Genomic DNA, 27,447 nt, shown 5'->3' on the forward strand with positions numbered 1-27,447 from the left:
TATATAGATTGTGATGTATACCCTTGTGGATTTCGTTCGACAGCTTTCAATCGATTCTTTTGCCATACAGAGCCTGCTTCATGCTCGATAGAAACCACGCAATGACGCCCTCAGATCCATCAGTCTCCGTCACATTGAAGATAGAATTATTGAAGAACAGACACTGAGACATGACGGCCAGTGTACTGCGTACCATGGCTCTCAAAGATCCCACTATCAATCAGATTAGACAATCATCTAATCTGATGGGACTTCGCCAAGCCACGGGCAATTTCTGGTGACTCCATCAACCTCCGACGGCCCACATTAATTAAATTTCTGATCCGGTCTCGGATGTTGGGGCTTGTTTTAATACGCAGGTTGAAGCTTGTCCTCGGTATCGCTGTCGACGGCGTGTCAGGTGGTTCAGTACGGGCCGTACGCAATATGCGTACAACTCCAGGATCAGATAATTTGTACCAAAAGATTTATTACCGGCACCCAGACAATTTTGGGAATAATGAGGGCCCGCTTTTACGGGACCTCCCTTGCTCTAGCGAAGGGATCTCGTTCCTGGCATTGGTCCTGCTGACAGCAACAATTTGCGCTATATTCACTACTAAGAAATACATTACCCTAAATAGGAATTACACCCTGACCAAGCAGAAAACTTCCAATGACACAAACCAGAATTATACAGCTTCATAAATTAACACTAGGCGAGCCCTTACAGCTTCAAAGCCCGGAACGGATCTCGCTCCAGCAGGTCTGAGCCGTCAAACCGGAAGGGCGCAATGTGGAAGAATTTTTCACGACGACACTTGACCAAGGCTGAGCGCTTGTGCGGGAGATCGACGAGTTTCTCAAGGTTGAATCCGGTGGCGTGGTCGTATGCCAGGGGAGTAAGATTCGTATACTTGGGTTCTCCGACGATGAACTTGGTGCGCGGGTCGTCCAGGAACATGTAGTGCATGATACTGCACCACCACACCATCACTCGGTGCTGTCCGCGGAAGCGGGTGTCGCCGACTAGCGAGTGACGGCCACGATCCCAGTCGTCGGCGTCATAGTGGGCGCCCATGTGGTCCTCCTGCAATGTTCTGTTAGCATCGACTCCTAACCAGGAATGCACGGCAACAGCGCTAACCTTCGCCCAGTAAATCTCATGGTAAGAGAAGAAAGTCTCGTTGAACTTGGCGAGCACCGTGATTTGGTGGGGATCCTCGTGGATCTTGCGCAGATACTCGCGATGCTGTTCGAGAGTGCCAGTTTCATTCCACCCCTTCGCCACACGGGGGTCATTCTGCCACTTGTGGAAGAGTTGCAAGTGCTCGTCGTTGGTGTAGTCCAGCGCCCAGATGGAGAAGAACTCGTCCAGGTGAGGGATGTACCGGCTATAGATCATCGACCCGGGGGCGGGCTTGGGAGGGCGCACGGGGTGCACGGCATGAACGCGGACTTCGGGGAAATTGGTGGTCAGGGTATGCTGGACCGGGTGCAGAGGATAAGACGTCAACGGACGACGGAAGCCTTGGTACATGCTGTTATCTGCCACCCAAGCGGCGCGAGCCCCAAAGGGAGAGCCAGCTCCCTGCCAGAAGGTGCTACGATGAATGACCAATTGATCTGAGAGATCAGGCGACTCAGGCACTGGTTGACCGGGCGGAGCGGAGGGACTTGGGTGTCCAACTGCCAGGCCGACAGCCTTCAATTCATGTGCCAGCAGGTCTTTGCCTGCTCCGGACAACACCGTGCGGAAGATCTCGAAGTCACTTTGCACCGTCACCAAGGCGTAGATGATGGCCCAAATCTGGCCGACTGTCGGGGCCTCCTTTCCATCCCATGTCCACTGAGTGACCGGAGCTCTCTGGGAACGAGCCCATGCAGAGTTATTACCTTCTGGCGGGACGGATGATGGGCTGGGAAACTTCAGATCGGTGAACTTGAGGCTGTCATGGTGCAACTGCTCCGGCGGCGGTGTGCCTTCATCCGTTCGAGGCGACCGTCTCAGCTGAAATTGTCTGACACCATGCTCAAACGAGACAACCTGCAACTCATAGGTGGTTTTGTAAGGTTCAGGCAGGCGAACCAAAGGCAGTTTTGCTTCGCTAGAGGGCATCTTCGTAGACTCAAGGGAGGGATATCGGAGGGACAGGACTTGGGGCAGAAAAAGTAAACAAGTCTGGGGTAATCGACCTTGAAAAGGCCATCTATTTTAATCTAGACGAGGCTCCTGCCTGGCCTCCAACCGAGGTGACTTGCACGCCCATAGTTGGGACCTTTCCTGGCAACTCGGAAGCTCCGGCCAATCTGGGTAGGTAACCTCGGGGCTCGTTAACAAGTAGGGAGTCTGATAAGAAAAACGACCATGAATCCATCAGTCAGACTAGTGGCCCAAGTGGAGTTGCATGATTTCGCCAGATATTCCAAGCGTAAATTCGCAAATACACCCTGCCGAAGTTGATGTATGGTAACACCCGTATGTACCGAAAGCGGATGGATGGCTCTGTAATTCCAAAACATGACAACGAACTTGTAAGGACACACTATACCAGACAAGGAAATAATCGCCAACGGGCTCTTTGCCTGGGCAGGTTTTTTTTTTCCGGCCTGACGAATGGGGGTCTCGGATCACGCTAAATTAGCTGCATAAGTGTAAATGGCGCATCCCACCCTGGCCCGGTCCTCGTCCGAGAGAAAAGCAAAGCAGCAGGTGAGACAACAGGTGACAAGGGGGAATATAACGGACTCGAAATATGAAGGGGCAGTTGATCAGTTGCGATTCAGTTCCACGTCGGGTCGGTAGATGCCAGCTAAGGTACATATCCCACCAGCTTCTGCACGCTGATATTCTCCGAACGCCCGCCACGAGATACTGGTGGGGTTTCTTGGCGATAACCTCGAAGGATCAATCTCGAGGGCCGTGCCACCGTGGGAGGTAAAACATGTGACTATTAGGTAAATGAATGTCTACGGCGTCGTGTCCTGACGTATTCTCTACGGAGTACATAGTAGAGATGTCATAGTATAGATTTCTACGGCATATCCCGAGCAGAAGGCGTCTAGAAGCTTCCAGGCACAACCTGAGGTAGATTTTCCATGGGGAAGGCGATCCTCCCTGCAGATTGATGTGCAACAAGCTACTCCAACATACGCAGGGGAACAGAATGCCTACTGCAGGCCCATCGAAGATCGCCCTCTGCAAGCTTCATAAAATCCCCGTATACCCCACACTACGAGTGTTTTCCATTCTTCGTGAACTATCGCATGACAGACTATAATGGAAGAAGTTCGAGATTGTCATGATTCCAAATCGGACAACTCTAATCCATGAGAATATGAGCACAAACGGGCCAAAGAAAAAGGCAAAGAGCAAAACGTGGTGGCCAGGCGTGGAGATAAACTTTAGGTACTCCTTGACTCACCGGCACATCCCACGGTCTATGGCCGAGCTGATGCTGGTTTTGCTTTTGTGTTGAGGATTTCATTTCCCAACCGCGACATTGCCTCCGACTGTTGCGAGGCGATTTCCGAGTTACCCCAACCATCTAAGGCCAGGATTTTATTCTGGTCCATCTGCGGTGAACCGGTCATTGGTTGTATTCGCAGGCCTCGTGTTTCACCCATCTGATAAGATCGAACAGTGGGGCTGGATGCTACCGGATGATATTAAATAATGGAAGGACCCATGGCATATGGCCGGTTTCCGGCATCGCATGATCTGCCATACCAACCGTGAATCCTTCATGAGTCACGGGTCCCATTTTATAGCCGTCTCTAGATCCATGAGGAGGACCATTACGCCGTATGTTCGGACCCAATGTTGCTCAGCAGGCGACCCAGCCGGGACAGACACTTCCGTTATTCGGCCATTCATGTATAAATTTAGCTCTATATTTGTTGTTTAGCATATAATAAAGGTCCTACTCATATCCTATACACGCACTCCTAGGCCCCATCCATGAATCCCGTTCCTTGGTCTCGGAACCCCCTGCGCTCTCTCCGCCTTTCTCCTCGCACCGCTTCTTGGGTTATAGCGCCAGCACTGGAAACATTTCAGCCCCTAAGAAAGTCTTTCTATTTCAGCGCCACACACCAAAAATTGAGCAGTTCTTTGAGTGCGACTGGACCATTCAGGTTATACCACACTCCAGCAGCTACCAGTAAACAGCAAATCATGTCCCCTGATGAGCGAATTCGGTGTGCTTCACGGCCGTTCCGTGTTCTGATTGCTGGTGGTTCGTATGGCGGACTGGGTGTAGCTTTGACGCTGCTAGACCTATGTAACGGCCGGGTCGCTCGATTTAACCATGATAACGACGCGAAGCCCCCAGGCACCACAATCCCTTTGGACATTACAATAGTAGATGAGCGGGATGGGTTCTGTAAGTCGCTTTTCCAATTTAAATGCATTGATACGACAGTACTTATGTGGTGTACATTCATAGATCACCTGATTGGCTCCCCCAAAGCCCTGGCATGTGAGGAGTATGCTTCCAAAACATGGATCAAATATGCGGATATCCCCGCACTAACGTCTTCAAACGTCCAATTCATTCGGGGAAGTGTTGATAGTATAAATACCGAAGATAGAATAGCTGGGATACGCGACCTGGAATCCAACGCATCCAGGCAAGTTCAGTATGACTTTATGGTAGCAAGCACTGGCCTTCGCCGAGCGTTCCCAGCAGTTCCAAACTCACTGAAGAAGCTGGATTTTCTTAACGAATCAAGAACGCATGAAGCTGCAATTAGAGACGCACCCAACGGAGTGGCTATTGTGGGCGGAGGTACGTGAACACCGACACCAGGGACACGCTCATAACTGATGATGAAGCATAGGAGCTGTTGGTGTCGAGATAGCGGCCGAGTTAAAGGTCCTGAACCCGTCACAAAAAGTAACCATTGTGCATTCCCGTGATCGGCTGCTCTCCGCAGAACCATTGCCAGACGATTTCAAAGAACGTGTGGCCTATGTTTTACAAAAAGCCGGTGTTAATGTCATACTCAGCAAGCGAGTTATGGAAATTGCCGAAAGTAAGAAAGAAAGACGTGTTTGGGCGCTTACACTTGCAGATAAGTCGAATGTACATGTTGGTCATGTTATCAATGCGACGTCCAAAAGTGCTCCGACCTCTTCGTATCTGCCCCAAGATGTGCTGGACAACAATGGCTATGTTATGATAAGATCCTCGTATGTCCCAGTATCCTCACGGTGTATAGCTGAACCTAGGTCTGACAATGTATTAGCTTGCAGTTTCCAGATAAAGTCGCTCATTCAGAGCACCATTTCGCAGTCGGGGACATTGCTTCTTGGGCGCCAATAAAACGCTGTGGAGGAGCCATACACATGGGCTACTATGCGGGACACAATATCCATCAACTCATGCTGTCTGAGACTTTCAACTCACAACCTCAATTTCTTAATCTGCAAGACACCCCAGCGGTGATTGCTCTTGCAGTCGGAATTGAGGCTGTGTCTTATAGCTCCCCTGAAGGAACGCAGCATGGCAAGGATCTGATGAACACCATGTTTGGTGATGATATGGGGTTTTCTAGTATGACTTCATTCCGTCTTATATTATGTTTTGAGTCTAACTGGTTGCAGTATGCTGGAATTATATGCGACTCTCGGAGCCTTATAAGCCGTAGCGACTCACATACGCAGACAGTATTCATGGACTTCTGGTTGCCAATCCTTATTGTCGCGCTTAAAAATACGTGAGAAACTCCTTCGGATCAGTTTGAGTCTAGCAGAAGCGAGAAGCAGTCGTTACTTCTAAATTTACTCCCGAACTGTGGACTTACTTTTGACGGGTGTCTTACGTTTAGCACCGACATTATGTCTCTGTACAGCCTAGTAGCATAAAAAAATTACTAGCAAATTGCATACATATTCTGGAAGCCTCTAAAATAAAAGACCATTCGGATTACGCCTCTGAAAGAGCCTGTCGTCTGGACTTAGACTGGACATCCAGATAAGGGGCTTCTCCCAAGCTGCAGACTCGATCGCCCGCTCGCGCCTCTGCATAGTCATAGGTGGCGCAATGCCAAGTAGAACGGTTATCCCAGATGGCCATGTCATTTTTGTTCCACTTGAAGCGGACTTGTGCGTCATGGTTTTGTGTTACGAGCTGGAAATTTGTGAGTAACCGTTTTCGAACGGGGAGCTTCCCTCTTACGGATGACTTACATTGAATAGATATTGCAGTAACATATCAGATTCATCCTTAGTCACACCGTTGATACGCTTCGTAAAGCCCTTGTTTACGTATACGGATTTCCATCCGGTTACGGCTAGTTTTCATCAGTGGATGCAATCAAAACCGCCAGGAAACAGCGAGGAGGGACACTGCCACGTACGATTCGTCCGAATAACTGGATGAACGGCCTTCAAATCTTCTCCATGATTTAGAGGAGACCCTCGGATGCCCTTACGCAGCGGGTTTCCTAGTCGCCGTGCCTCGTCATGGAAGAAGCTTGCATCGTGAGTTGCTGTCAGGCCCTCAAGAAACTCTGCCATCTGAGGCGATAGTCGATCGTAGACCTCATATCCAGATGCCCATAGAGTATCACCTCCAGTCTCTGGTAGGGTGTGGATCTTGAGCATAGCGTAGTCGGATGGAACCCGTTCAAAACTGATGTCGGTATGCCAGCCCACAGAAGCAAATCGGCTGGTATCGCTGAGTTGGTGAGTGAGACCGCCGCCTTTCTTTTGTTTTTCGCTGCTAATGACACTAATCTGATCGCCTAGCTCACTACCCTCCTCTGTCAAAGGGTGAACATGCAATCCTGATGATTCTGGCTGTAATATACCCGGGGTCCCAATTAGTTCCAGAACAAGCACCACTTTCAGGTTGTACTTACACAACCTGCAAGAGCCGTCAGTTTTTCACCAAATGCGCGCATCTCCTGTGGCGTCACATCTTGGTCTCGTAAGAATACGACCCCGCGCCTAGATACTTAAGAAAGTCAGGGAATGCACAGTCTGAGAAATTGATGTCAACTTCGGCAATGAGCATACTGGTCACAGCAATGTCTTTGATAATCTGATCACAGTTCTCCGACTTCAGAATGTTGGGAATTTGAAGGCCATAATATTCCCTTCCAATAACGGGAGTCAGGTCACTGTGGGTGTAAGAATCCAGGGTTCCAGAGTAATCGAGAGGCTGTGAGATACGTGGACGGGCTTCTTCGCTACCTCCTCGGATAGTGGAGTTGGAAGTGGTCTGAACGACTGCCGGCATCGTGGCTGAGTTTGTTTGAATAATATAGGTCTATGGTTCGGTAGAGATTTAATCTGTTCAGCTGAGAACACATTAGTTGACGCGTTGGAATGAGGGTCTCGACCTTTTATATACTTTGGATCAGCCACATCATAAAACAGCATAAAACGCACATCAGAGATATATTCTCCACTACGTCTGGTCTCCCATATCTACTATAACATAGCAAAGGCCGATATTGCGTGTTCTTGACAATTACCGAACGTCCTAATTACTTCCCGGTAGTATTGTGCATCATCGAACCACCGTAAAGACTGACTCGTATCCCATCCCCGCATGGCCGCTCGAGAGGGGCCTTCGTTGTCAACCATGACCAGCAGGGCGGCGACGGCCACTTCATCGGCGGGGCTGTCGGCGAAATTCTCGGAGGCTGCTAATCAGGTATCAAGTACAGGAGACTAAACCGCATGCCGACGAATCAACAAAATTCCCGATGTCTTGGTAGCGGTCTTTTTCCGTATGTGGTCCTGTCACCGAGGTAGCGCACTTTTCTATTCATCACTAAAATCTGGAGAACATGGGGAAGCTCTGAGGAGACAAAAATTCTCTACGTATCGATTGTTGGTCCATGGAGCAGTACCAGTCAAGAAGGCAGCAGGGCATACGAAACAATTGTAGTTTACCAAATAGTCGCCAATGTTAAAACCCTGCTTCTGATACTATGGAAACTAAAATGACTTTCTTGAATCGTCCGGATAATTGGCTAATATAATATCGGAAAGAGACTGGATCCCGCTTAGTCGCGCCTTCGAGGTGATGATGTGCTCATAGCTCCGCGTTGTGCAATCCGCCCTCGGTCTCCAACCGTCCCATCATTGATCCGCGGTCATCGTCAACCAATATAGAGCCTGTGGTTGGTTAGAAACGGTAACAGTCACCATACTAGATATGCACAAGCAAGAAAGCAACTTACATATATATGTCCTTCAGAGATCCTGACATTTTCTTCGGTGTGCCATTTTATCACCCTATTCTTGACTTCATTTACCATTGGTCTGTTCATCAACTGGAAACAGCCCATGGCGGATATTGAAAGGGGGTCGAAAAATCCTGCGAGAGTCGAAGATGAGGAGGATACCCAGTCGTCGAAGGGAGCAGAGAATGTTGGACAACAATGTCTTGCCGGTGTAACACCCCCACACGAGAGCTACGAAGGATATCATCGGTTTGATCCGAGCGCCACTTGGACTCCAAGGGAAGAGAGAGCAGTCGTCTGGAAGACAGACATGCTCCTTTTGACCTGTATCTGCTTGATGGTATGTCGCCTGGTTGACATTCGTGAACCAATGTGGCTAATTGAAGCAGTTCTTCGGGCTTCAACTTGATCGAGGCAATCTGTCCAATGCGCTAACAGATAATTTCCTGGACGACCTAGGAATGACAACCAATGATTACAACAATGTAAGAGCTCGCCTTGGTTGTTCATTCTCTGTCACTGACAAATTAATACCCAGGGAACAACCATCCAATTAGTCTGCTTTCTCGCCACGGAATTCCCAGTACAGCTCTTAATCAAGCGATTTGGGTTTAGACGTGTGCTCCCCTTGATGATGCTTGCTTGGAGTCTAGTTTCTTGGACCCAGGCATGGATGACCACCCGTGCAGCTTTTTACGTTACTCGGGCGCTCATCGGTGCTTTCGAGGGAGGGTTTATTCCAGGCGCAATCTTATTTGCGACATATTTCTACAAAACAAACGAGCTTTCTGTCCGCTTAGCGTTCTTTTGGTCTACTCTTAACGTAAGGCGCTGGAACGCATGCCCAACACATACAACCGCTAACGTGGACTAGATCGCCCGAGTTATATCTTCTTTGCTGGCCGCCGGTATACTTGAAATGCGGGGAGTAATGGGAAAGCCTGGGTGGTTCTGGTTATTCCTCATCGACGGCCTTATTACGTTTGTTATTGGCCTAATAGTAAGCAGTGCCCTTGGCCTCTGTAACAAAACCTCTCTAATTATTATTCCCAGAGTCTTTTCTATCTCCCCAGCTCACCTACACAGACAAGGAGTGTGCTGTGCCCCCGACAGTGGTACACAGAACGACAGGAAGTAATAATGATAAACGTAAGAACATACGCAGTTCCTAATTATGATGCCTGCTAAGAAAATCCCGCAGCGCCTCCTGCGGGACGATCCCTCCAAAGGATTAACCCATATTAACGAAAGCGCAACTCTCCAAGATGTCCTGAATGCATGGAATGACAAATCCATGTGGGGACTCTATTTCATCGGCCTGGTTGCCTACATCCCTCAGAATCCAGTTCAGGCATATCTATCCTTGACGCTGAAGCGACTCGGGTTTTCAACATTCGACTCGAATATGTTATCAATCCCCTCCGCAGTTCTCCAGATCGCTCTGATGCTGGGACTCACAAAGAGCAGTGAGTTCTTCGGCGAGCGGACATTCCATTGTATTTTTGGTGAATTCTGGTCCCTTCCGCTGTTGGCTGCCCTACTCGGCCTGCCTGACTACGGGTACAACTGGCCACGTTTTGCCATTGGGACTCTGATTTCGGGGTATCCATATTTTCATCCCATCGTGTCAGCCTGGATATCGGAGAATACATTTGATGTGAAAAAGCGGGCTATAACAGCCGCAACTTATAACGTTGTGGTACAGATTGGGGCCGTTGTCGCTTCGCGTAAGATTTTATTCACTGCCATACATGAAGAGAAGCACGACTGATCCGGGTTTATAGAGATCTACCGAAACTACGACTCCCCGTATTACTACACCGGGAACAAGGTTCTCGTCGCTATATGTGCGCTTTCGCTAGTGACCTTTGTCGTGCAACGTGAATCACTCAGGTACATGAATCGGCAGAAAGACAAAAAGTGGCGAGAAATGTCCTCCGACGAACGACTGGTATACCAAGCAGATCAGACGGAACGAGAAAAGGATGGCAATAAACGACTGGATTTCCGCTTTAAGTACTGAGACAGGCTCTTTATGTTTAAATCAGGGGTATGGACATTAATATACAACAATAGGGCCATGTGTATAGGAGTGTGCGTACTTGAGATATGTTCAATGTAGAAAGCTATCCGTCGGCGCACTTTGACTCAGAAAATGATTGTCCGTGGACCATGGGTAATCTGTTTGTTCATTTTCCGGAATCTGATACATGAAATCATTGATCAACACATCTATTGGGTTAGATGGGAGAGATGGCGACCGCTCTGGAAATTCAGGCGAGATATCGCTTATAGCGCCCGTTTCCCATGAGGATTGTAGGCATGCGTTGAAAATAGAATCAAAATCCGAGGAGTAGTCCAAATGCATTGACGGAAAGAATAATTCAGGAAATTCGGAAGGTACTGTATCTTTGGTCGACGACAGGGCATTGCACGTATGGCCTTGTGGAACAAGATGCGATGCATCTGTCCTGAGACACCCATCCGTAGAGACATGGCCGTTTTCAGGCAGAAGATACCGCAAGGACAAAGGGCTCTGCTCACCACCATCCTGCCCTGGCTTACTACAACCTGTTTGTTCAGTCGCGGCCCGTGGTGTCTTCAACTGAGTGTAAAGTATGGAGCCACTTCGCGATTGTGCTTCTGTCATTTTCTTGTACAATATTTCAACCATCTCTTTGTTCCCGCCTCCTCGGAAGGTTGATAGAATCGAATGAAGCCGAGCTAGAATGTTACTAGGACGGGTTTCTCCATCCCAAGCTGACGCACTCGGAACCATGGCCAGGTTCATTACGGCATCGGCGAGTGAATTAGCAATCTCGTACAGCTTAAGCTCCTTTATATTCTTAGCAGAAGTCCAAAATATTGATAATTTAGCACCTACCATCCCAAGCCCATGAGCTTCGATTGCCGTGCGTGGCAACTGGGAAACGATGCCCAGCAAATCCTTTGCAACCATGATAGGAAAGGACAGCGACGTTGGCCCACACCATGACGATTGGTGAGGACGGCTGACAATCTTCGTTGAAAATCGCCATAGAATCATGCGCATCCAGTGCCTGGTGACACACAGATCTGCTTTCTGCACATCTGATATGCGATCTAACAGAGGGGATCCGTCCTGTTGGTTGTCTTGAAGGAGATCATAAAACCTGCGGTCCAGATTTGTGACTTTTTCAGGAACAGTTCCAATGCCGGGATCATCGTCATCTTCTATAATACTGAACAACTCTGACTGCTCAAATAGCCGGAAGAGGTTGAGTAGCTTGAGAAACGCGGGCAAAACTTGTGGTTCGTCGTTGATATCCAGGTCCGGGGTGCTTATGTTAGTTTTTAACACGACCGGAAATTTATGGAGAATGCAGACGCCCCTTTTGAATATGTGTCAATTGCCCAGTAAGAAAGTATTAAAAAAGCACCCCGTGAATACGTACCGCTCAGTAACAAACAGCAGCCATAGCACACGTCGTCGAATTTGCTGTTCCTCTGATAAGAGATTTCTATACGAACTCTCCCTATGCAAGTGCATCATCTGGGCCAAGGATATCGCTTCTCGCAGATACAAAAGAGATTCACTGCCGCCTGAACGCTGGTTTTCATAATAGACGTGTAGGAAGAAAGATGTCCGCACGTTATTAAGGTTTACCTTCGAACGGTGCACAGCCGACTCTCGCGCCCGGAGGCTCTCCTGCGCGAAGGTATCTGCAGTGATGGACTTATCAGAGCAGGAGTTATTCCCAAGACGTAGTTGTGCAATTGTCGCTGCCGCTATTGCGGTCGCCAAGGCGTATATCTCCGTTGCCTGTTCACCTTCGGGGTTCTGTCGTAGATAGGAGACAACATATTCAACATCGACTATGGGCCAGACGGGGTACATCCGGACATGATAGATGTATAAGGGGGAGGCCAGGATATTTATCGGGATACGGGGTCCGGTCCTATTCGTGTCAGTGGTCACACACATTGATGCGATGAGCGTCTTATGAGAGGCTCTTACCCCTCTGTTGATGCGTGTCCCACGCCTGTCACCACGGGGATAGCAAATGCCGCATCCTGTTCCGCGGACTGGCAAGGTTCAGAGTGTGCGATAGGCTGTTTCTGAGCTTGGTCGATCAAATACTTGGTCGTTTCTCTCAGTCGCTGTGGCCCTCGAGGTTGTTGAATCCGTATATAAGTGCATTTGATGCGTGCATTGGTGCAAGCGGGGCACGGATGGCCTCCCCCGCATCGAATTTTTCGAATTTTGCAACCATCACAAGCTCGTTTAGTTGCTGGTGTTCTGTTCGGAGGCATATTGTCGGGTCATCAATTAGCTGGGTGGGAATGATGCATCCTGTGATAAGCCAGATACTGGATCTGTAGCCTACTATATGTCGATACCGATGAATATCGAGCTTGCTCGGTGGCTCCGCTTCTCCTAGGGCTGCTTCGAAAGGAGCTACAACGTCGGGGAGTCCAGGATAGGTGAAGGGAGAAGTCCGTGTATCATCATGCTAGAGAGGAGATGCGGGGCTGGCACTAGGCCGGCCAGGACTCGACACGAGGGAGAGCCTCTCTATCTCGATCCGTTCTGTGTTAGGAGTGGCCAGAATTATGCAGAAAATCTCCTTTGACATGAAATTCAGAAGAAGTCCTCTGTCTAACAGGCGACCATATTTAGATAATTCATTGCGCTACTCTCTCCACCAGGCACGCCATTGCTCGCCCCACAGACAGCTCTCGATCGAGCATTGGGACGATTGTCTTCGTGAAGAAGGGGAGGAGCCGATGCACAGCACAGTGTATTCCCATGAATGTAAGGTGCTACTTGCCGTCTTGATAATATTTATCTGTCTTCCAAGTCCACGAGGTAACGCATGAGGAGCGTCGGAGTAAGTGTGAAATTGGCTTAGAGAGTAAACAGGTTGGGGGGGGGCCCTTGGTTGTCAAGATGGACTACGATTGTCAGCTCACTGCACAAACAATTACTGGACTTACATCGAGTGTAATAACATCTCTTTCAATATATCGTGCCATTCTCGGCCATCTGGTAAACCACACCTCAGAGCTTGGCAGACTCGCTGCCGCTAACTGAGACCCTCCGAGTATTCCTCCGACGCCTCCAACGCCCCGCGTTCTCACACTAGACAGTGATTGGCGAGATTGGAGCCGGCAAATTGGCGATGAATCTATCTAGATTTAACCAGCCAATGGGGGGCTTGCCACATCCCCAGAGCAATACCAGCTTCTGGTCAGAATCCTAGGCGGATAAATTGCTTGAGGACCCCTCCTTTTGCGAAGGTAAAATCATTCTTTTTATATCTGCTCACTGAACATTGGGGCAAGCGATATCTTAGACGGAAAATCCGAACATGGCGTGGCCGAACAAGAACAAGGATATGCTCTACCGCCGGCTGGGGAACTCAGGACTTCATGTCTCTGCCATTGGTCTTGGGGGATGGTTGACGTGTGTCACTTATTATCGCCGTGTAATGACAGCTACTGACCTTGCGCCTCAGATTTGGAGGTCACGTTGATAACAGTATGCCAATAAGCTCCTCTAGTAGCCAGCAGGCTGGCTGTTAACAACCTCCCATCGCAGATGTCACCCGAGACTGCATGAAGCAGGCGTACGAATGCGGAGTCAACTTCTTTGACACAGCGGAAAGGTAGGAAGCGAGCAACTGCTTAGAAAACGCTTCTGACAAATTTACAGCTACGCGGGAGGACAGTCCGAAATTGTTATGGGGCAAGCCATCAAGGATCTCGGTTGGCAACGAAGCGATCTCGTTATTAGCACAAAGGCAAGTTTCAATTCGCGGTCAGCAAACGGCGTGAACTGACTGTTATTGTGACCAGCTGAACTGGGGTCTTGCAAATGGCGAAATCCTGATCAACAACCATGGTCTGTCCCGGAAGCACATTATCGAGGGAACCCGCGCCTCCTTGAAGCGACTGCAACTCGACTATGTCGACATCATATATGCCCATCGTCCGGATCGCCTCACGCCCATGGAGGAGACGGTGCGTGCGTTCAATTTTGTGATTGACCAAGGCTGGGCTTTTTACTGGGGTACCTCCGAATGGTCTGCAGATGAGATCGCCGAGGCTTGTGGTATCGCTAAGTCATTGGGCCTTATCGCGCCGATTGTCGAACAACCGTTGTACAACATGTTAGATCGGCAAAAGGTCGAAGGCCAGTTCCAGCGTCTATACTCGCGATTTGGCCTTGGCCTGACTACTTTCTCTCCACTCAAGATGGGCCTGCTGAGCGGCAAGTATAACGATGCTACAACACAGCCTCCCGCGGGCTCCCGCTTTGCAGAAAGTAATGATAAGTTTGCAAATAGCGTTAGGAAGGATTGGGAGAACGAACAGTGGGCTGGAACGATTAAGAAAATTGTTGGTCTCAAGGTGTGTTCGCCCCTGAATCGACGATGAATCTTACTGATATGTTTACTCCTAGGAATTGGCTGATAAGCTGGACGTAAAACTATCCCAGTTAGCACTGGCATGGTGCCTGAAGAACGAAAATGTTTCTTCGGTGATCACTGGAGCTTCAAGGCCAGAGCAAATTGTCGATAATGTGCAGAGCTTGAAATTGTTGCCCAAGCTGACTCCTGAGGTGATGGCCCAGATTGATGAATTCCTGGATAACAAGCCTGCCCTTGACCCCGCAAGGCAGGACTAGTTATGGATGTATTGGGGCCTTATACTAGTCTTTTGTTGAGTAATCGGTCGGATTGCTAAGTACCACAAACGCCCAAGGGTATCATGTATCGCCTGCCTAAAATAAAATGCTCAGTACAAATACCATTTAAATCATTCGGCAGCTGTCGTGCCCTCTTCATCCTTTGTATCATGTTCCCTTTGCAGCTCTTTCTCCTCCCAACACTTTGCACAGTAAGGCGTCCCTCTGCCGTATCGATCACACCCACCGATTCCCACCTCCTTGCATGATATGCAAATCACAACAAAGATCCCTTGCACCACAAGCTGTGCTCCGGGGCCATATCGCGCTTCACCGTGTCGCGGTTGCATTCCACATTCCACACAGAATCGCTTCCATGCGTCACGGCCCTGTCGTCCACGCCGGCGGCGCAGCATGCGATCGGCGAATCGGGAGGCAGGACGCAAGCGCAAGCAATATCGACAAGCGTATATATTCTTTACGATTGCGTAGTGGGTATTTTCGGCTTCAATCAGCTGGGAATGGTTCAGAGGTGGAATTAGTTCATAAAAGTAGTTGCACGTAAACTTGAGTTGGAGCACCTCAGGGAAACTGAGAACAGAGGCAATAAGCAGATGAAGTTCTGGCGGCAGTCCCATAAATGGAGATTTAAGAGGAATCTCGGACTGGGGCATCTCAGATGGTCAATTTTCTTGGTGGGTTCGTGCCATGTTCGTGAGAGTCCGCAGTGGTTGTTGAAGCGGCAGTGACGTATGCAGCGGCTGTGCACTAACGTCATAATCTGGGCGTAATATGTATAAGACAACAATCAAGATGCCAGTATCTCTACAATATCCCCTTTTCCATTGGCCTAATTAACCTGCGATCATAATCTTCCTCTTGAGATCGTCAGCCCACAGCCTGCTTGTTATCGGGTTCGACAAGCACTTCCGGCCTAGCGCTGTGCTCAAATATTGTACAAGAGTTTGTATTGGTACCCACAGGCCTTAGACAAATAAAAAAGGCATCTATTACTTTCATTTTGTTCTCGATATTTCCCAGGTAATAGCATCAAGTGATGGCTTTCGAATTGGCCAGAAAGACTGTTCTGTTCCGTGCGGCGTATAAAAGAGTTACCAAAATCGATCATTAGGAAGGTAATGTGGTTTGGCACTTGACTGCGCAAAATGAATGTATATGCCATATACGACAACTAAGCCTCCAGTGAATTCTAGAACAGCCGCATCGGGTTTCCGAAGGAACACGACAGTCCGACAGTCTCAAATGATTGTATGGAATGGAACAGACGAATTGGGAAGAGATAGCGAAGGTCAATGGCAAACAGGGCGAGCACCGAGGTGCCCATTCCTCCGACACTCCTAGCTGAACAGAGCTGGAGTAGCAACAGGAGGCAGGGAAGTCGCATAAGTACTGGCAGTGGTGGACAAGCTTTGCTTGTTCGCACTTGTTTTCCTGGAGACGAGAGAAAAAGAGTGGAGACCTACAAATTGCGCAAAGAAAAGAACGAGTCTATGGCTGATTGCACGACTTGGAGATTTGTACCAGCTAACGCCGTGGTGGATCAAAGAGGCTAATTGGGCTTTTTTCTGTAGCTATCAGACAAAAGCTCAGGCCAGGATGGAGACACTAACTCTGCGGGATGGATTCTTGGCTACCTGATGCGGATTCTACTACATTGCAGACCTGCTCCAATGTACCTTTTGGTTGCAGTGGAGGAAGAATAAACTAAGCGCACTATCCTCCCCGAAGATTCATGGTCATTACAAAAGGCAAAACAATAACAACCTTGCGTAGTCTAGCACCTCATGGGAAGCTTAGCAGATCTTTCTTCAGCGCTCGACTTCGTAAAGATAGTGAAAACACCCTTCAAGCGTAACGATACCGTTGATCCTTATCTCGAGGCATATAGTAGCAGATATAGCAGTATGGCTTGAACTGGGTTACATTCCCCTCGCTACTTGAAACGAGATGTCTTGGCCTAGAAGCGACCCATACCTAGTTCACTATGGCCGGTGGAGAGATGGATGGACCCTTGTAGAGAATTAGATGGGCTCGAATGCTTTTCAGCCTCGGCTTGTTTCACCCTCGTCAGCCATGAATCCTACCTAAAAATCCAGCAAAATTGAGGGTTCCTTTTGACACTTTCCCAGTGGATACAGATCCTTGGCCTCTGCTGGTACCTATACTGGGAAGTAAAACATCGTGTTTTGCATATACGACCTGACAGCTGATCAAATACATCTCAGCCCTATAAGAACAGTTTCCCTTTCTTGATTCTGGCTTTTGTCTTTCACCAGCGGTCGCTTCTTCAATCTTTTGCGCAGTTATTTCTCTCCTTTCTTGCTTCTCCAAAGCAGCTCCTTTAATCCTATCTTTTGCTCTCGCTTCATCTCGACTTGACGTCGCTAAACTTTCTTTCAAAATGAAATTTTTATCCTCAGTCCTTATGCTGCTGGCCGGCGTGACACAGTTGTCTTCAGGCCACTATGTTTTCTCTAAGTTCCTGGTGGATGGAACCGTCTCAGACGACTTTGAGTACATCCGCAAAAATAGCAATGGTTACATGCCCACCTTGGCGTCAGACATCCTGACCAACGACTTTCGCTGCAATCAAGGCTCCATGGACGCTGCAGCATCCACCAAGGTGTATACTGTTGCCCCTGGCACCGAGATTGGCTTCCAACTCGCATACGGAGCCACCATGAAACACCCAGGTCCCCTCCAGATCTACATGTCCAAAGCCCCTGGCGATGTGACCACCTACGATGGCTCCGGAGATTGGTTTAAGGTGTATCAGGAAGGCGTTTGCAGTGATATCTCGGATGGCTTGGAAGATACCGACTGGTGCACTTGGGGCAAGGATACGGTCTCATTTAAAATGCCCAACGATATGCCCAAGGGCCAGTACCTTGTCCGTGTTGAACATATCGGTCTCCACCGTGCCTTCTCGGGAAACGCGGAATTTTATTTCACCTGTGCCCAGATCGAGGTTACTGGGTCTGGAGATGGATCTCCTGTCGAGGTAGCCGAGATTCCAGGGATTTACCAGCCCGATGACCCGAACATTCATTTCAACATATACTACCCAACACCAACCTCGTACAATCTTCCCGGACCATCTATTTGGGTTGAGGGAAATGGTGACAAAGCTGCCGATCCGAGCGCTTCCCAGCTTACCACTCCTGAAACCAATGCTGTCGAACTCCCCGCTGCGACATCGATTGCTGCGCAACCCCTCATCCAAAGCACCACATCTATTGTCCCAACGACATTTGCAACCGCCTGTAAGCCAGCTGCTAGCTCTGAAATTACCGCTTCCCAGTCATTATCTACTGGAACCATCAAGAAATACTACCAATGTGGCGGAGTTAACTGGAATGGAGCCAGCTCCTGTGAAGAGGGAACAACTTGTAAGCAGTGGAACCCTTGGTATCACCAGTGTGTCTAGCCTCGAAGGGTTTCCTTGGTGATCGTGTCACCATTTTTTACAAAGCCGCATGGTCCGGGGTTACAGCTTTTTTTCGGCATTGAGGCTGAGTTTGCCTCGCACCGTCATGTATACTTAGCTGTGAAAAGTCATTGACTGGCCCAACACATTAAACATGCAATAAACCATTGAACTCAATATCATTTGTGTTGATATGCTATTCCCTTACATTGATAATCTCCTCCAGGGACAAAGGTAGGGTAGGTCCTGTTCTGCAAGTCGAGAGATAGAAATGCCAGTCAATATGAACACGAACTTACCGTAAATACTTCGTACAATTCATATACACATGATCCTCGATGCATCCAAGTGGGGTGAATGGAGCTATCACGGCAACTAATACTCCGTACATAGAGCTCCAATTTCGTTTTCGTTTGGCGCCATGAGTCCACTGCAACATGCGATTATGCGAATAATATGCGGTTTAAACATAGCTAGGATCAAACGTCATATATCCAAGATGAAACAGAGTTTAAATAACCACATAAACCAAGATAACTTATAGCACTATCTTACTCCTGCCTTTCAACATGTACGGCGGCCCCTTTACTCGTCTCCATCTCAAAGCCCTTCTCTTTCATATCGGCAGTCGCAACCTCACCAACGTCCACTGCGCCCTCTCCGTCGAAGTACTTGGAGATTTCCTCCATGGGCGTATACCGCGTCTCTATCAGAAATGAGAAAATCACATACACTTCGAAGGCCAAGAAAACGCAGTAAACAATATAATACTTCCAAGCTATCGCGTCAAGAGCAATCGCGTTAATGTATTGGTTGAAGAACAGCGCGCCGGTGACGCAGAAATTGAGCCAGGTGAAGCCCTTAGCACGGAGACCATAGGGGAGGATCTCAGTAGTATACGTTGCCATGAGACCAGATCTGTTTTCAGTGTGAGAATTGTCGCAATTTTCTAAGAGAGACTTGGTGTGGACTTACTTGATGTCGTAGAAGACGCCGTACAAGAAAGTAAAGAAAACGAAAGCGTACCCCAGACTTTTATTTGGCGCAATTTCGTACCGTGCCGAGACGATGGTCCAGGCATTGAAAACGAGAAAAGTCCCGATCGTTGATGCCAGGTACATCGGTCGTCGCCCCAGGCGTTCGATAAAGAACGCAAAAACGAAGTTTGTGACAAGTCCCTCGGTCTTCATTCCAGCATTGATGCCCAACTGTGTCTCTGCCTTTGTGATTCCCACGCTATCCATAACGTATTTGAGGTAATAGGAGATGAGCCCGTTACCGCTCCATTGGCTGAAGAGCCCCAAGGCGGTAATCAGGGCGATTCTTTTGCGATTGCCTTTGGATCGCAGGAAGTCGATCCAGCCCGTGTTTCCGGTATCTTTGTCAAGCGCAATAGCAGCCTTGATTTCGGCATATTCAAGCTGCACGAATGGGTCATGTTCATCTCCTTCTGCATGATATTTCACAAGGATAGCCAGAGCTTCCGCGTGTCTGTCTTTGTATATTAGCCAGCGGGGGCTTTCTGGCATCCACCACACGCCAGCCACAATGACCACGGTGAAAATAGCTTGCAACAAGCTCGGAAGCCTCCAAGACCAGTCACTCTACACATAGATGTTAGTAAGGGAGTGCATCTCGCAATGTTCATAACAATTTACCTCAATCGACAGGGTCCCAAGGGTAACCCAACTTGCGATGAATGCACCAGAGTGGTAAGAAGCACCACTCAGAGTCACCAGCACAGCACGGTCTTGCGGATGCGCTATCTCCGCAATTAGGAGAGGAGCACTTCCAAGCACAATACAGTCACCAAAGCCAATAACAATGCGCGCCGCCACAAACATTCCAAAATTCCTTGCTCCTGACTGTAATCCAACAGCCAATAACATGATCAGAGACCCAATCACTAGTCCCATTTTACGGCCTCTCCAGTCGATCAGGTATGGGACAGCAAAAAGACCAATAAGAGACCCAAGGCTCATCGACGCATTGAAAAGACCCAGAATCGCCCCTCGAGGATAATTGAAGTACTCCTGCCAGTATGAAAGCGTGTTTAGACCGTTCATCATTGACCCATCAAACCCGTTTGCGGTGTTCGTGAGAATCAAGATAACGATGTAAATGTATAGATTGCGCATGTTCCGTCGCTTCCACCAGGGTACGCGGGCAAATTCCTTGTGCGCAAAAAAGAAATGTCCTTTGGTAGGCTTCTGGGGCACAACTCTTCGAGTCTGCTTAGGAGGGCGGAGACGGAAACCCATGCTGGCGGTTCTCAGACGTAGTACGGCAGTAACTGTCACTTCACTTGATACTATAAATTATGTTATAGGAACATGTCGCTTCTTTATACAACCATGAGCGATCTATATATGCGGATCAACTCTATAGGAGCAAATTAGGCTATAGTCATAGTATTGGGCCGCATAGGTGGCTATAATAACAAAAAGGACGTCCCCATGGGGAAGCTCGTGTGACAGTCTGGGGTACCTATAAGCGTATAAGGCAGTAATACAACGCCTACCAAAAGAGTCGCTTAGGGAGCAAGACCCCTGTTCATTCTCTTGTGGCGCGTCTCTAGCGTGAGATCCCGCCGGAGAAACACCACATCCCACCATAGGGTTGACTTGTCGGCAATTCGAAAAGCGAAAAACAGCCGGTGCCCAGAGTTGAAGGAATGCCATGCATTTTTTGAGATTATGTATCCTGATTGAGCCATCCTCTCTCTCCAATCGGTTATTATGACGACACGCCGGATCCGTATGCAAGTGTTGGTTGTGGCATGCCACCCGGGTAAGATATTCAACCGGAGGAAGTGATTATTTCCATTGAGTTAGAATTTTTGACGAGCATGATATCCATCTAATCAATAGCCAGGTTCTGGAACTCAACTTCCGCACCATCAGTCTCGCAAAATGCGCATACGCCGAGAATTGGGCCCGTAAAATCAGGCCCTGTCATATCCAACGTATCGACAGTTGCCACATGCACCCAGGATTGAGTGGCTGTTTCTGCAGAAGAGTACTCCAGCCGATAGCTCTGCTCAGAGTATTTAATACTGAAATGCACACAAACGGGGCGGCTTCTCAGTTCATGCCTTTCGGTCCGTCGAATTCCCTTGGCTTTGTTGACCAACTCCATAGACACCGTGTTCTCCGCAGTGTCATAGTATATCCAAACGTATCGATGTTCATCCTTGTAGCATGCCAGCCCCGTCCGGAGCTTACTTAATTGCGAGGCGTTATGGATGCTGTGAAGGCTCACACTGCTGCTGCCGTTCAATAGACGCTGTCTCTTTCCAATAAACGACGGGCTCATCTGCGGGTGAGAAAGATCTGGTCGAGATGCTAATATTGTTCCTGATGTACTGTCGATCAAATGGTAGTTGCTCGCAACAGGGTCCCGAATGTAGACGAAGTCAACACTGGGCTTTGTCACCAATCGAGGAGATATCAGATTCATGTCGAGGCCAAGTGGCGACGTTTTTACCCGCTCAATAACAGGCCACTCCTCATTCCAAACCATAGGAGTGATGTGTGTCTCTCTGCCCATAATGAAGCGACCTCCACTATCTTTTCGCACCCCGAGACATGTACACCACCACCTTCCGGTGTTATCATCCTCAAAAATATCACAATGGCCAGTGTACTGGATATACTCATCCGTGCCTCGTGCTGTCAGGATTGGGTTATTTGGAGAGGCCTCATATGGGCCCCAGATATCTTTCGATCTGGCCATAGTCACCATATGACCATCGTGAGTGCCACCTTCCGCGATAAGCAGATAGTACCAATCCTTGCGTTTGTACAAGTGCGGACCTTCTGGATATATACCGCCGGTTCCTCGCCATATGATTCTTTCTTCCGAAATCTTGGTACCGGTGACCAGGTTGATTTCGAATAGATTGATGGTTGTATATGGCCCGGGACCAGCAGATCCTTGGATGTATACCTTCCCATATTCCTCGTCAAAGTAAATGCTGGGATCAATGCCGTCGAACTCAAAGTACACAGGGTCACTCCAATAGTCTGACCAGATGTCATTGGTTGAAATAATAAAATTAGCTGTGTTGGTTTTAGGGCCAGTGTTTATGACATTGGTGCAAACGATATAGAACGTGCCATCCTTGTATCGGATTGTGGGTGCGTACAATCCGCCACTGGCAACAAGAACCTCATTTTTATCCTCCAGCGGATGAAGCCTAGTGTCCGAGTTTCTTAAGCTGAGTTGGGATTGGCGGTTGATGGCATTGCCTAATTGCGCTGCGTATAAGCCATAGTTTAGGATATATATATGGTAACCGGTACTAACCTATTTGTTTCCAAGAAACAAGATCCTGGGATGCATATATTGGTAGACCCGGAAACAGATGGAAACTCGAGTTGCAGAGGAAGAACCAATCTGCTACCTTCACCACAGATGGGTCCGGCGCAAAGCCTGGAATAATGGGGTTGATTGAGGTCATTTCTTGGAGTTGTGAGCCAAGTAATCTTATTGACGTATATAGAGATTTTTAGGCCTAGTGCTTTAAGTTCTCGGGATTCCAGCCACCCTGTTGCCCCGTCCCAAGTAATATAAATGCGAAATCCCGGATAAGTTGGCCAATTCAGCCTTAGCTAGATTGCTGCTTCTTCCAATTTACCCGACAGTATCATATCTTGCTCGGCCATTACCTCTTGGCTTTTATGAAGTACGTAAAGTGGGAGATATCATAATTTTTTTGGACCCCGGTTTCTAGATTTCCAAATCCAAAATCCGGCTCAATACAATTTACGTCACCCAATAAACGGTGTGTGCTATTTTTTATGAGGTGGAATAGGGTCTGGACTGGGGCTGTTGCTGGATGGTATGGCGGAGATTTTCAGGGGGCAAGTGTGAACCTCGATTAAACTGTTCAGGAGAAGGCTGCCGCCTTTTGCCATGTAGTATAAGGTCTATCTGTCGCTCTAGACTCGCCAATTTGTTCTATTTATCACATTAATAGTTTCTCTTGCGACAAGATCGGTGGCCATCCACATACTGATTGGAGCGGATTCCTGGTCCATAGTTACATGCCTGGTGAAACCGAACACAAGTTGAACGAGCTGGCCTCTCAGCAGGGCATCAGCCCTTTTTCCTTCTTCTCTTTGTAAGTTTCCAATGTCGAATTAGACCGGTGGGTGGAAAGGTCGACCTGCAATTGAGACAGGCCTGTCGGAAATACCACTTTCTCTGGTTAGGCATCGCGGTTGTGGACAATCAGCCCAAAAGCACGGAGTAGTTAGTATGTTTATTTTGTCAAGATGCTCAGGCAGAAGTACACTGTACACCAGGTGTATCTTGACACTGCTGTGGGACCTCTTGCGGGGTACTGCGGGGTTGAGGCTGGCGATAACTGACAGACTCAAGCCATCTGCTTATAACACAACCTATAACACAGAGTAACAATAAATAAAGATAGCTGTGTACTTTAGTTACTATTAACTCTCGTTCCATACATCAAGACGTCCGTTAGTCTTCTCCCGTGATCAACCTGTGGCAGTGGCCTCTAACTTGGGCCAGGTTCATCGACAAGACCAAAGTAAAATTTACTCTTTTCTCTGAGAATAATGTTAACAATGTATTACATCAATAGGCTAGGTACAGTTCGGTGGTTTGTAATAGTATTGTTCACTGTAACCTTGCACCTACGAAGCAGATAATTCTACTTCTCCACTTGTCCATCGAACTATGCATCTTAATGCTGAGTATATGCCTTCGAAGTTAAACTAAGAGTATACTCGCCAAATGAACCATATTATAACAGTCACATGAAATATTGGCCCTGCGTTTATTCCCAAAGATGTACGTAGTTAGTTACACCCCCGATGACTAAGCACGACGTTGATGGCAAAAAGGTGGAGTACTATGATGATCACCCGAACCTCGCTTTATGCCGAGTCAGTTCCGCAGTCTTCCAAGGAAAGACGTCCTGTGATGCCATACAGTCGATCAGGCGTCTGCCTGGGAAATCAGCCTGCTGGCAGTGAAACCTCCATCTTCCACCACCAGTCTGGACAGATAGGGGCAGGACCCATGTCCTATCTCCACCACATGAGCAGACAACCACTCTAGAGTTGGATAAGTACTCTTGCCGGAGATCTCAAGCACGTCGGAGATGGGTCCCCGCAAGCTGGAGAAGCTTGGTGGTCGTACCCTCCCGCACAATGCATTCCATCCGGCAAAGCCTTCACTCTGGGCGGAACTACGCAGTTCTTTCAATCTACGAGCCCCGGATGACGACGAGCCCCAGGACTGGTGGTTCGCGTCCACGGCTATCCCTCTGGTAGCTGCCACAACGGCCCCTTTTGCCAATGTCATGTCGATTGTTGCACTGGCAATGCCATGGAAGAGCCAAATTGTGCCTGCCCCAGGTGGGGACCCTCGAGAGGTTTCTATCAAAGACCCTTCATGGTTCGTGACTAGGGTGGAAACAATGTCGCGATTTTATTAACACTGGCAGGTGTCTGGCACTTAATGCTAGTTCTCTGGCTTGCGGCGTGGCGGGAAATATCTTCCTGTTGTTCAATTTCACGAGGATTGTCCGATATATTGTTGCATTGCCTTTATCGATCGTGCTGTGGGCGCTCTCGATGAGTATTGTAAGCGACCATATGCAATTCATGGACGGGCATCTTAATAACGCACACTAGTTAATTGCAGCCACCACTGCTACAGCTATTTATACTGGCCCGGATTCATCCAGCCAGGTCTACTCCCAGGCATACTGGTATGCGGTCATCGCGGCAGTACAGTACGCCTTCCTCACAGCCATCTTGATGGTCAACATAACGGGGTACCTGCTCGGGCACTACCCACAGCATTTCGCGCTCACGGATCACCAGCGCACATTGATCCTGCAGACGACAGCACTTGGGGTCTGGCTGATCATCGGCGCTGCAATTTTCCAGCGGGTGATAGGGGTATCCTTCGCCGACGGGCTTTATTTCTCCGACATCACAATCCTGACGCTCGGCTTCGGCGACATAACCGCGTCGAGCTCCGTCGGCAGGGGCCTAGTATTCCCCTACACTGTGATCGGGATGGTTATCCTGGGTCTCGTGGTCAACAGCATCCACAAGTTCTTCCGCGAGATCCAGGACACTAACATTCTCCGAAAACACATCGAGAAGCGACGACGCGCCACGTACGAGCACGCCAGCACCCTCGAGAACCTGCACCCCCCGGCAGGGGAGAACAACGGGCTCGATCGGGAAACCACCCAGATCGCATATCGGCCGCACTACTCCCGCAGACGGCCCATCACCAGCACCATCACGGCCGTATATCACACCTCCATCGGGCGGTCGCCGCTAGGGGAGATGAAGGAAGAAAAGGATCGGTTTGCCGCAATGCGCGCTATCCAGAGTGAAACGGCGTATTTCCGCCGGTGGTTCCGACTGATTATGAGTGTGATCGCGTTCGGGATCCTGTGGACGTGCGGAGCGGCCGTGTTTTGGGCGCTTCAGGAGAACCTGACGTATTTTGAAGCACTCTACTTTGGTTTCTGCTCCCTCCTGACAATCGGGTACGGAGATATCACCCCCGAGACCAATGCAAGCCGACCGTTCTTTGTGGTGTGGTCGCTGTTGGCCATCCCGACAATGACCACTTTAATCTCCGAGATGAGCGACACCATCGTCGCGGGCTTCAAACGGGCAACCAGCTTAGTCGCCGATTGGACGGTTCTGCCCCAAATAGGCGTGTACAAGGATTTCATCAATAAAATCCCGTTGGTCGCAGCACTCCTGCAACGCAGAAAGGAGCGAAAATGCGTGGAGCAGGGATTTCTTGTTGGTCCTACGGATCTCGAACAGGGGCGTGAAGACACATCCTCTACGTCGCGACCTTCCACACAACCTGTTCGATCTTCTGAGAAGAAGCCTACAGACGAGAGCCCATCTGCGCAAGAGCTGGCACTTCGACTTGCTTATGCCATCCAACGAACAGCTCAAGATGCGACCACCGGTCAGCCGAAGGAATACAGCTATGAAGAGTGGGTTGAATTTACGCAGATGATCCAATTCACCGACCCCAATCCAAATGGGCCGGTTCTTAATGAAGACGAATACGGCGTACTTAACTGGGATTGGATTGGGCCGAGGAGCCCGTTGGTCGCAGGGCAGACGGAGCCGGAATGGGTTCTGAACCGATTATGCGAGAGTATCATTCGGTATGTCTCTCAGCAGGGGCGAATGGACCCATCTTCAGCTCGGCCGGGTGATGATGAAGATGCTCCAACATTACGGAAAGAACAGGATGTGAAATACGGGGAGTGAATATCACTCGTTGTTTGCAATTCCATGCACAGGTTTGTGTTTTGCTAGTGACTACATGCTCAATGATATCCATGTTGCTTTGTTGGTTATTGCTTGTGATGGTTTTATCTATATATGCCTGTCCTTCTTCCCCCCTAGACATAGGCAGCCAGAAGTGGGTGACCTCATACGCTCAGCATGGCAGACATACTGAGCGAGAAAAGCGCCTAGTCCTAGAATCCACTTTCGTGTCAGACTGAGCAAATGCGAAGGGGATGTACCTATCAATGTGTTCAAAGAGAATCCCCTTGACCCTACGAGTCGACAGAAATTCGTAGATCTGGGTTTGAAAACAAAAGTCGCCAATGGCCCGAAAGCGAAGGAAAACGAAAGCTGTCCGAATCCCACCGAAGACTCGCTACACTATTGACCGACGACGCATCACTCGGCATTGCATTGCTCAATTACTAGTGGGAGCGGAAGCAAGCGGCCTCGTGCAGGAGCTGAAGCCCTTCGTTGAGTACCGCAATCAATATTATCCAGAAGGCCCTGGCCATTGGAGGATCCTGGCGCATTAGGGGGACCGAGGGTGCATCCATTCTCGCTATGCAATGCCTCTTGGATCTGGCGTGAGATGGTGGAAGTGTGGATTCCGTGCTTCAGGCGTATATAGGGATGAGTGGCGGTTCGAATAAGCATTCTGACGCCATCGCGGGGAAAGATAGAGGCGCATGATTGGCAGCCATCTCAGTATAGCTTCACCTGGAGTATACAGCAACCAGACCGACCTCCTACGATGCCCTAGAGACAAGGATCTCGTCCTACACGACGGAATGCAAGCTGCTCCGTTTCGATGGGCTTCTACCCCACTATAG

General features: G+C 48.9%; 10 protein-coding genes across 10 annotated transcripts; 5 read left to right on the top strand and 5 right to left on the bottom strand.

Annotated features, from left to right (window-relative positions):
- Window positions 1-510: 510 nt before the first annotated feature.
- Window positions 511-2,307, bottom strand: BDV59DRAFT_65965 (GNAT family N-acetyltransferase). The gene is made up of 2 exons (XM_073696856.1): window positions 1,127-2,307; window positions 511-1,069 (listed from the first exon to the last, which is right to left on the bottom strand). Exons 1-2 carry the CDS (start codon window positions 2,096-2,098, stop codon window positions 707-709), a joined length of 1,335 nt encoding a protein of 444 aa, XP_073546327.1. The 5' UTR covers window positions 2,099-2,307; the 3' UTR covers window positions 511-706.
- A 1,849-nt stretch (window positions 2,308-4,156) lies between these two features.
- Window positions 4,157-5,870, top strand: BDV59DRAFT_208978 (putative pyridine nucleotide-disulfide oxidoreductase AMID-like; the record flags this gene model as incomplete). Its single annotated transcript, XM_073695303.1, has 5 exons — window positions 4,157-4,364; window positions 4,428-4,769; window positions 4,822-5,173; window positions 5,230-5,537; window positions 5,588-5,870. 5 exons carry the CDS (start codon window positions 4,157-4,159, stop codon window positions 5,629-5,631), a joined length of 1,254 nt encoding a protein of 417 aa, XP_073546328.1. The 3' UTR covers window positions 5,632-5,870.
- A 39-nt stretch (window positions 5,871-5,909) lies between these two features.
- Window positions 5,910-7,226, bottom strand: BDV59DRAFT_208980 (TauD/TfdA dioxygenase family protein; the record flags this gene model as incomplete). The annotated part of the gene is made up of 5 exons (XM_073695304.1): window positions 5,910-6,113; window positions 6,173-6,276; window positions 6,343-6,784; window positions 6,847-6,941; window positions 7,004-7,226. The coding sequence occupies 5 exons, from the start codon at window positions 7,224-7,226 to the stop codon at window positions 5,910-5,912; spliced, it is 1,068 nt and encodes a 355-aa protein (XP_073546329.1).
- Window positions 7,227-8,284: 1,058 nt separating this feature from the next.
- BDV59DRAFT_208981 (putative MFS transporter) lies at window positions 8,285-10,402 on the top strand (the record flags this gene model as incomplete). Its single annotated transcript, XM_073695305.1, has 7 exons — window positions 8,285-8,521; window positions 8,571-8,666; window positions 8,720-9,004; window positions 9,056-9,181; window positions 9,235-9,330; window positions 9,383-9,908; window positions 9,966-10,402. The coding sequence occupies 7 exons, from the start codon at window positions 8,285-8,287 to the stop codon at window positions 10,202-10,204; spliced, it is 1,605 nt and encodes a 534-aa protein (XP_073546330.1). The 3' UTR covers window positions 10,205-10,402.
- Window positions 10,403-11,399: 997 nt separating this feature from the next.
- BDV59DRAFT_66016 (fungal specific transcription factor domain-containing protein) lies at window positions 11,400-12,120 on the bottom strand. The gene has a single exon (XM_073696858.1). The coding sequence runs from the start codon at window positions 12,056-12,058 to the stop codon at window positions 11,567-11,569; it is 492 nt and encodes a 163-aa protein (XP_073546331.1). The 5' UTR covers window positions 12,059-12,120; the 3' UTR covers window positions 11,400-11,566.
- A 1,327-nt stretch (window positions 12,121-13,447) lies between these two features.
- Window positions 13,448-15,191, top strand: BDV59DRAFT_66020 (putative voltage-gated K+ channel beta subunit (KCNAB)). Its single transcript, XM_073696859.1, has 6 exons — window positions 13,448-13,627; window positions 13,680-13,702; window positions 13,763-13,829; window positions 13,877-13,964; window positions 14,020-14,574; window positions 14,627-15,191. Exons 1-6 carry the CDS (start codon window positions 13,533-13,535, stop codon window positions 14,849-14,851), a joined length of 1,053 nt encoding a protein of 350 aa, XP_073546332.1. The 5' UTR covers window positions 13,448-13,532; the 3' UTR covers window positions 14,852-15,191.
- A 1,953-nt stretch (window positions 15,192-17,144) lies between these two features.
- BDV59DRAFT_182047 (lignocellulolytic auxiliary activity family 9 protein) lies at window positions 17,145-18,576 on the top strand. The gene has a single exon (XM_073690326.1). The coding sequence runs from the start codon at window positions 17,274-17,276 to the stop codon at window positions 18,297-18,299; it is 1,026 nt and encodes a 341-aa protein (XP_073546333.1). The 5' UTR covers window positions 17,145-17,273; the 3' UTR covers window positions 18,300-18,576.
- A 274-nt stretch (window positions 18,577-18,850) lies between these two features.
- On the bottom strand, window positions 18,851-20,560 carry BDV59DRAFT_208983 (putative hexose transporter; the record flags this gene model as incomplete). The annotated part of the gene is made up of 3 exons (XM_073695306.1): window positions 18,851-19,217; window positions 19,275-19,903; window positions 19,958-20,560. 3 exons carry the CDS (start codon window positions 20,558-20,560, stop codon window positions 18,851-18,853), a joined length of 1,599 nt encoding a protein of 532 aa, XP_073546334.1.
- Window positions 20,561-21,158: 598 nt separating this feature from the next.
- BDV59DRAFT_208984 (putative xylosidase/arabinosidase) lies at window positions 21,159-22,761 on the bottom strand (the record flags this gene model as incomplete). Its single annotated transcript, XM_073695307.1, has 2 exons — window positions 21,159-22,549; window positions 22,608-22,761. The coding sequence occupies 2 exons, from the start codon at window positions 22,759-22,761 to the stop codon at window positions 21,159-21,161; spliced, it is 1,545 nt and encodes a 514-aa protein (XP_073546335.1).
- Window positions 22,762-24,211: 1,450 nt separating this feature from the next.
- On the top strand, window positions 24,212-26,665 carry BDV59DRAFT_182048 (potassium channel family protein). Its single transcript, XM_073690327.1, has 3 exons — window positions 24,212-24,728; window positions 24,778-24,916; window positions 24,968-26,665. The coding sequence occupies exons 1-3, from the start codon at window positions 24,433-24,435 to the stop codon at window positions 26,591-26,593; spliced, it is 2,061 nt and encodes a 686-aa protein (XP_073546336.1). The 5' UTR covers window positions 24,212-24,432; the 3' UTR covers window positions 26,594-26,665.
- The last annotated feature ends 782 nt before the right edge of the window (window positions 26,666-27,447 follow it).

The sequence above is a fragment of the Aspergillus ambiguus genome (genome assembly GCF_047715705.1).
Source record: "Aspergillus ambiguus strain CBS 117.58 unplaced genomic scaffold BDV59scaffold_24, whole genome shotgun sequence".
NCBI lineage: Eukaryota > Fungi > Ascomycota > Eurotiomycetes > Eurotiales > Aspergillaceae > Aspergillus > Aspergillus ambiguus.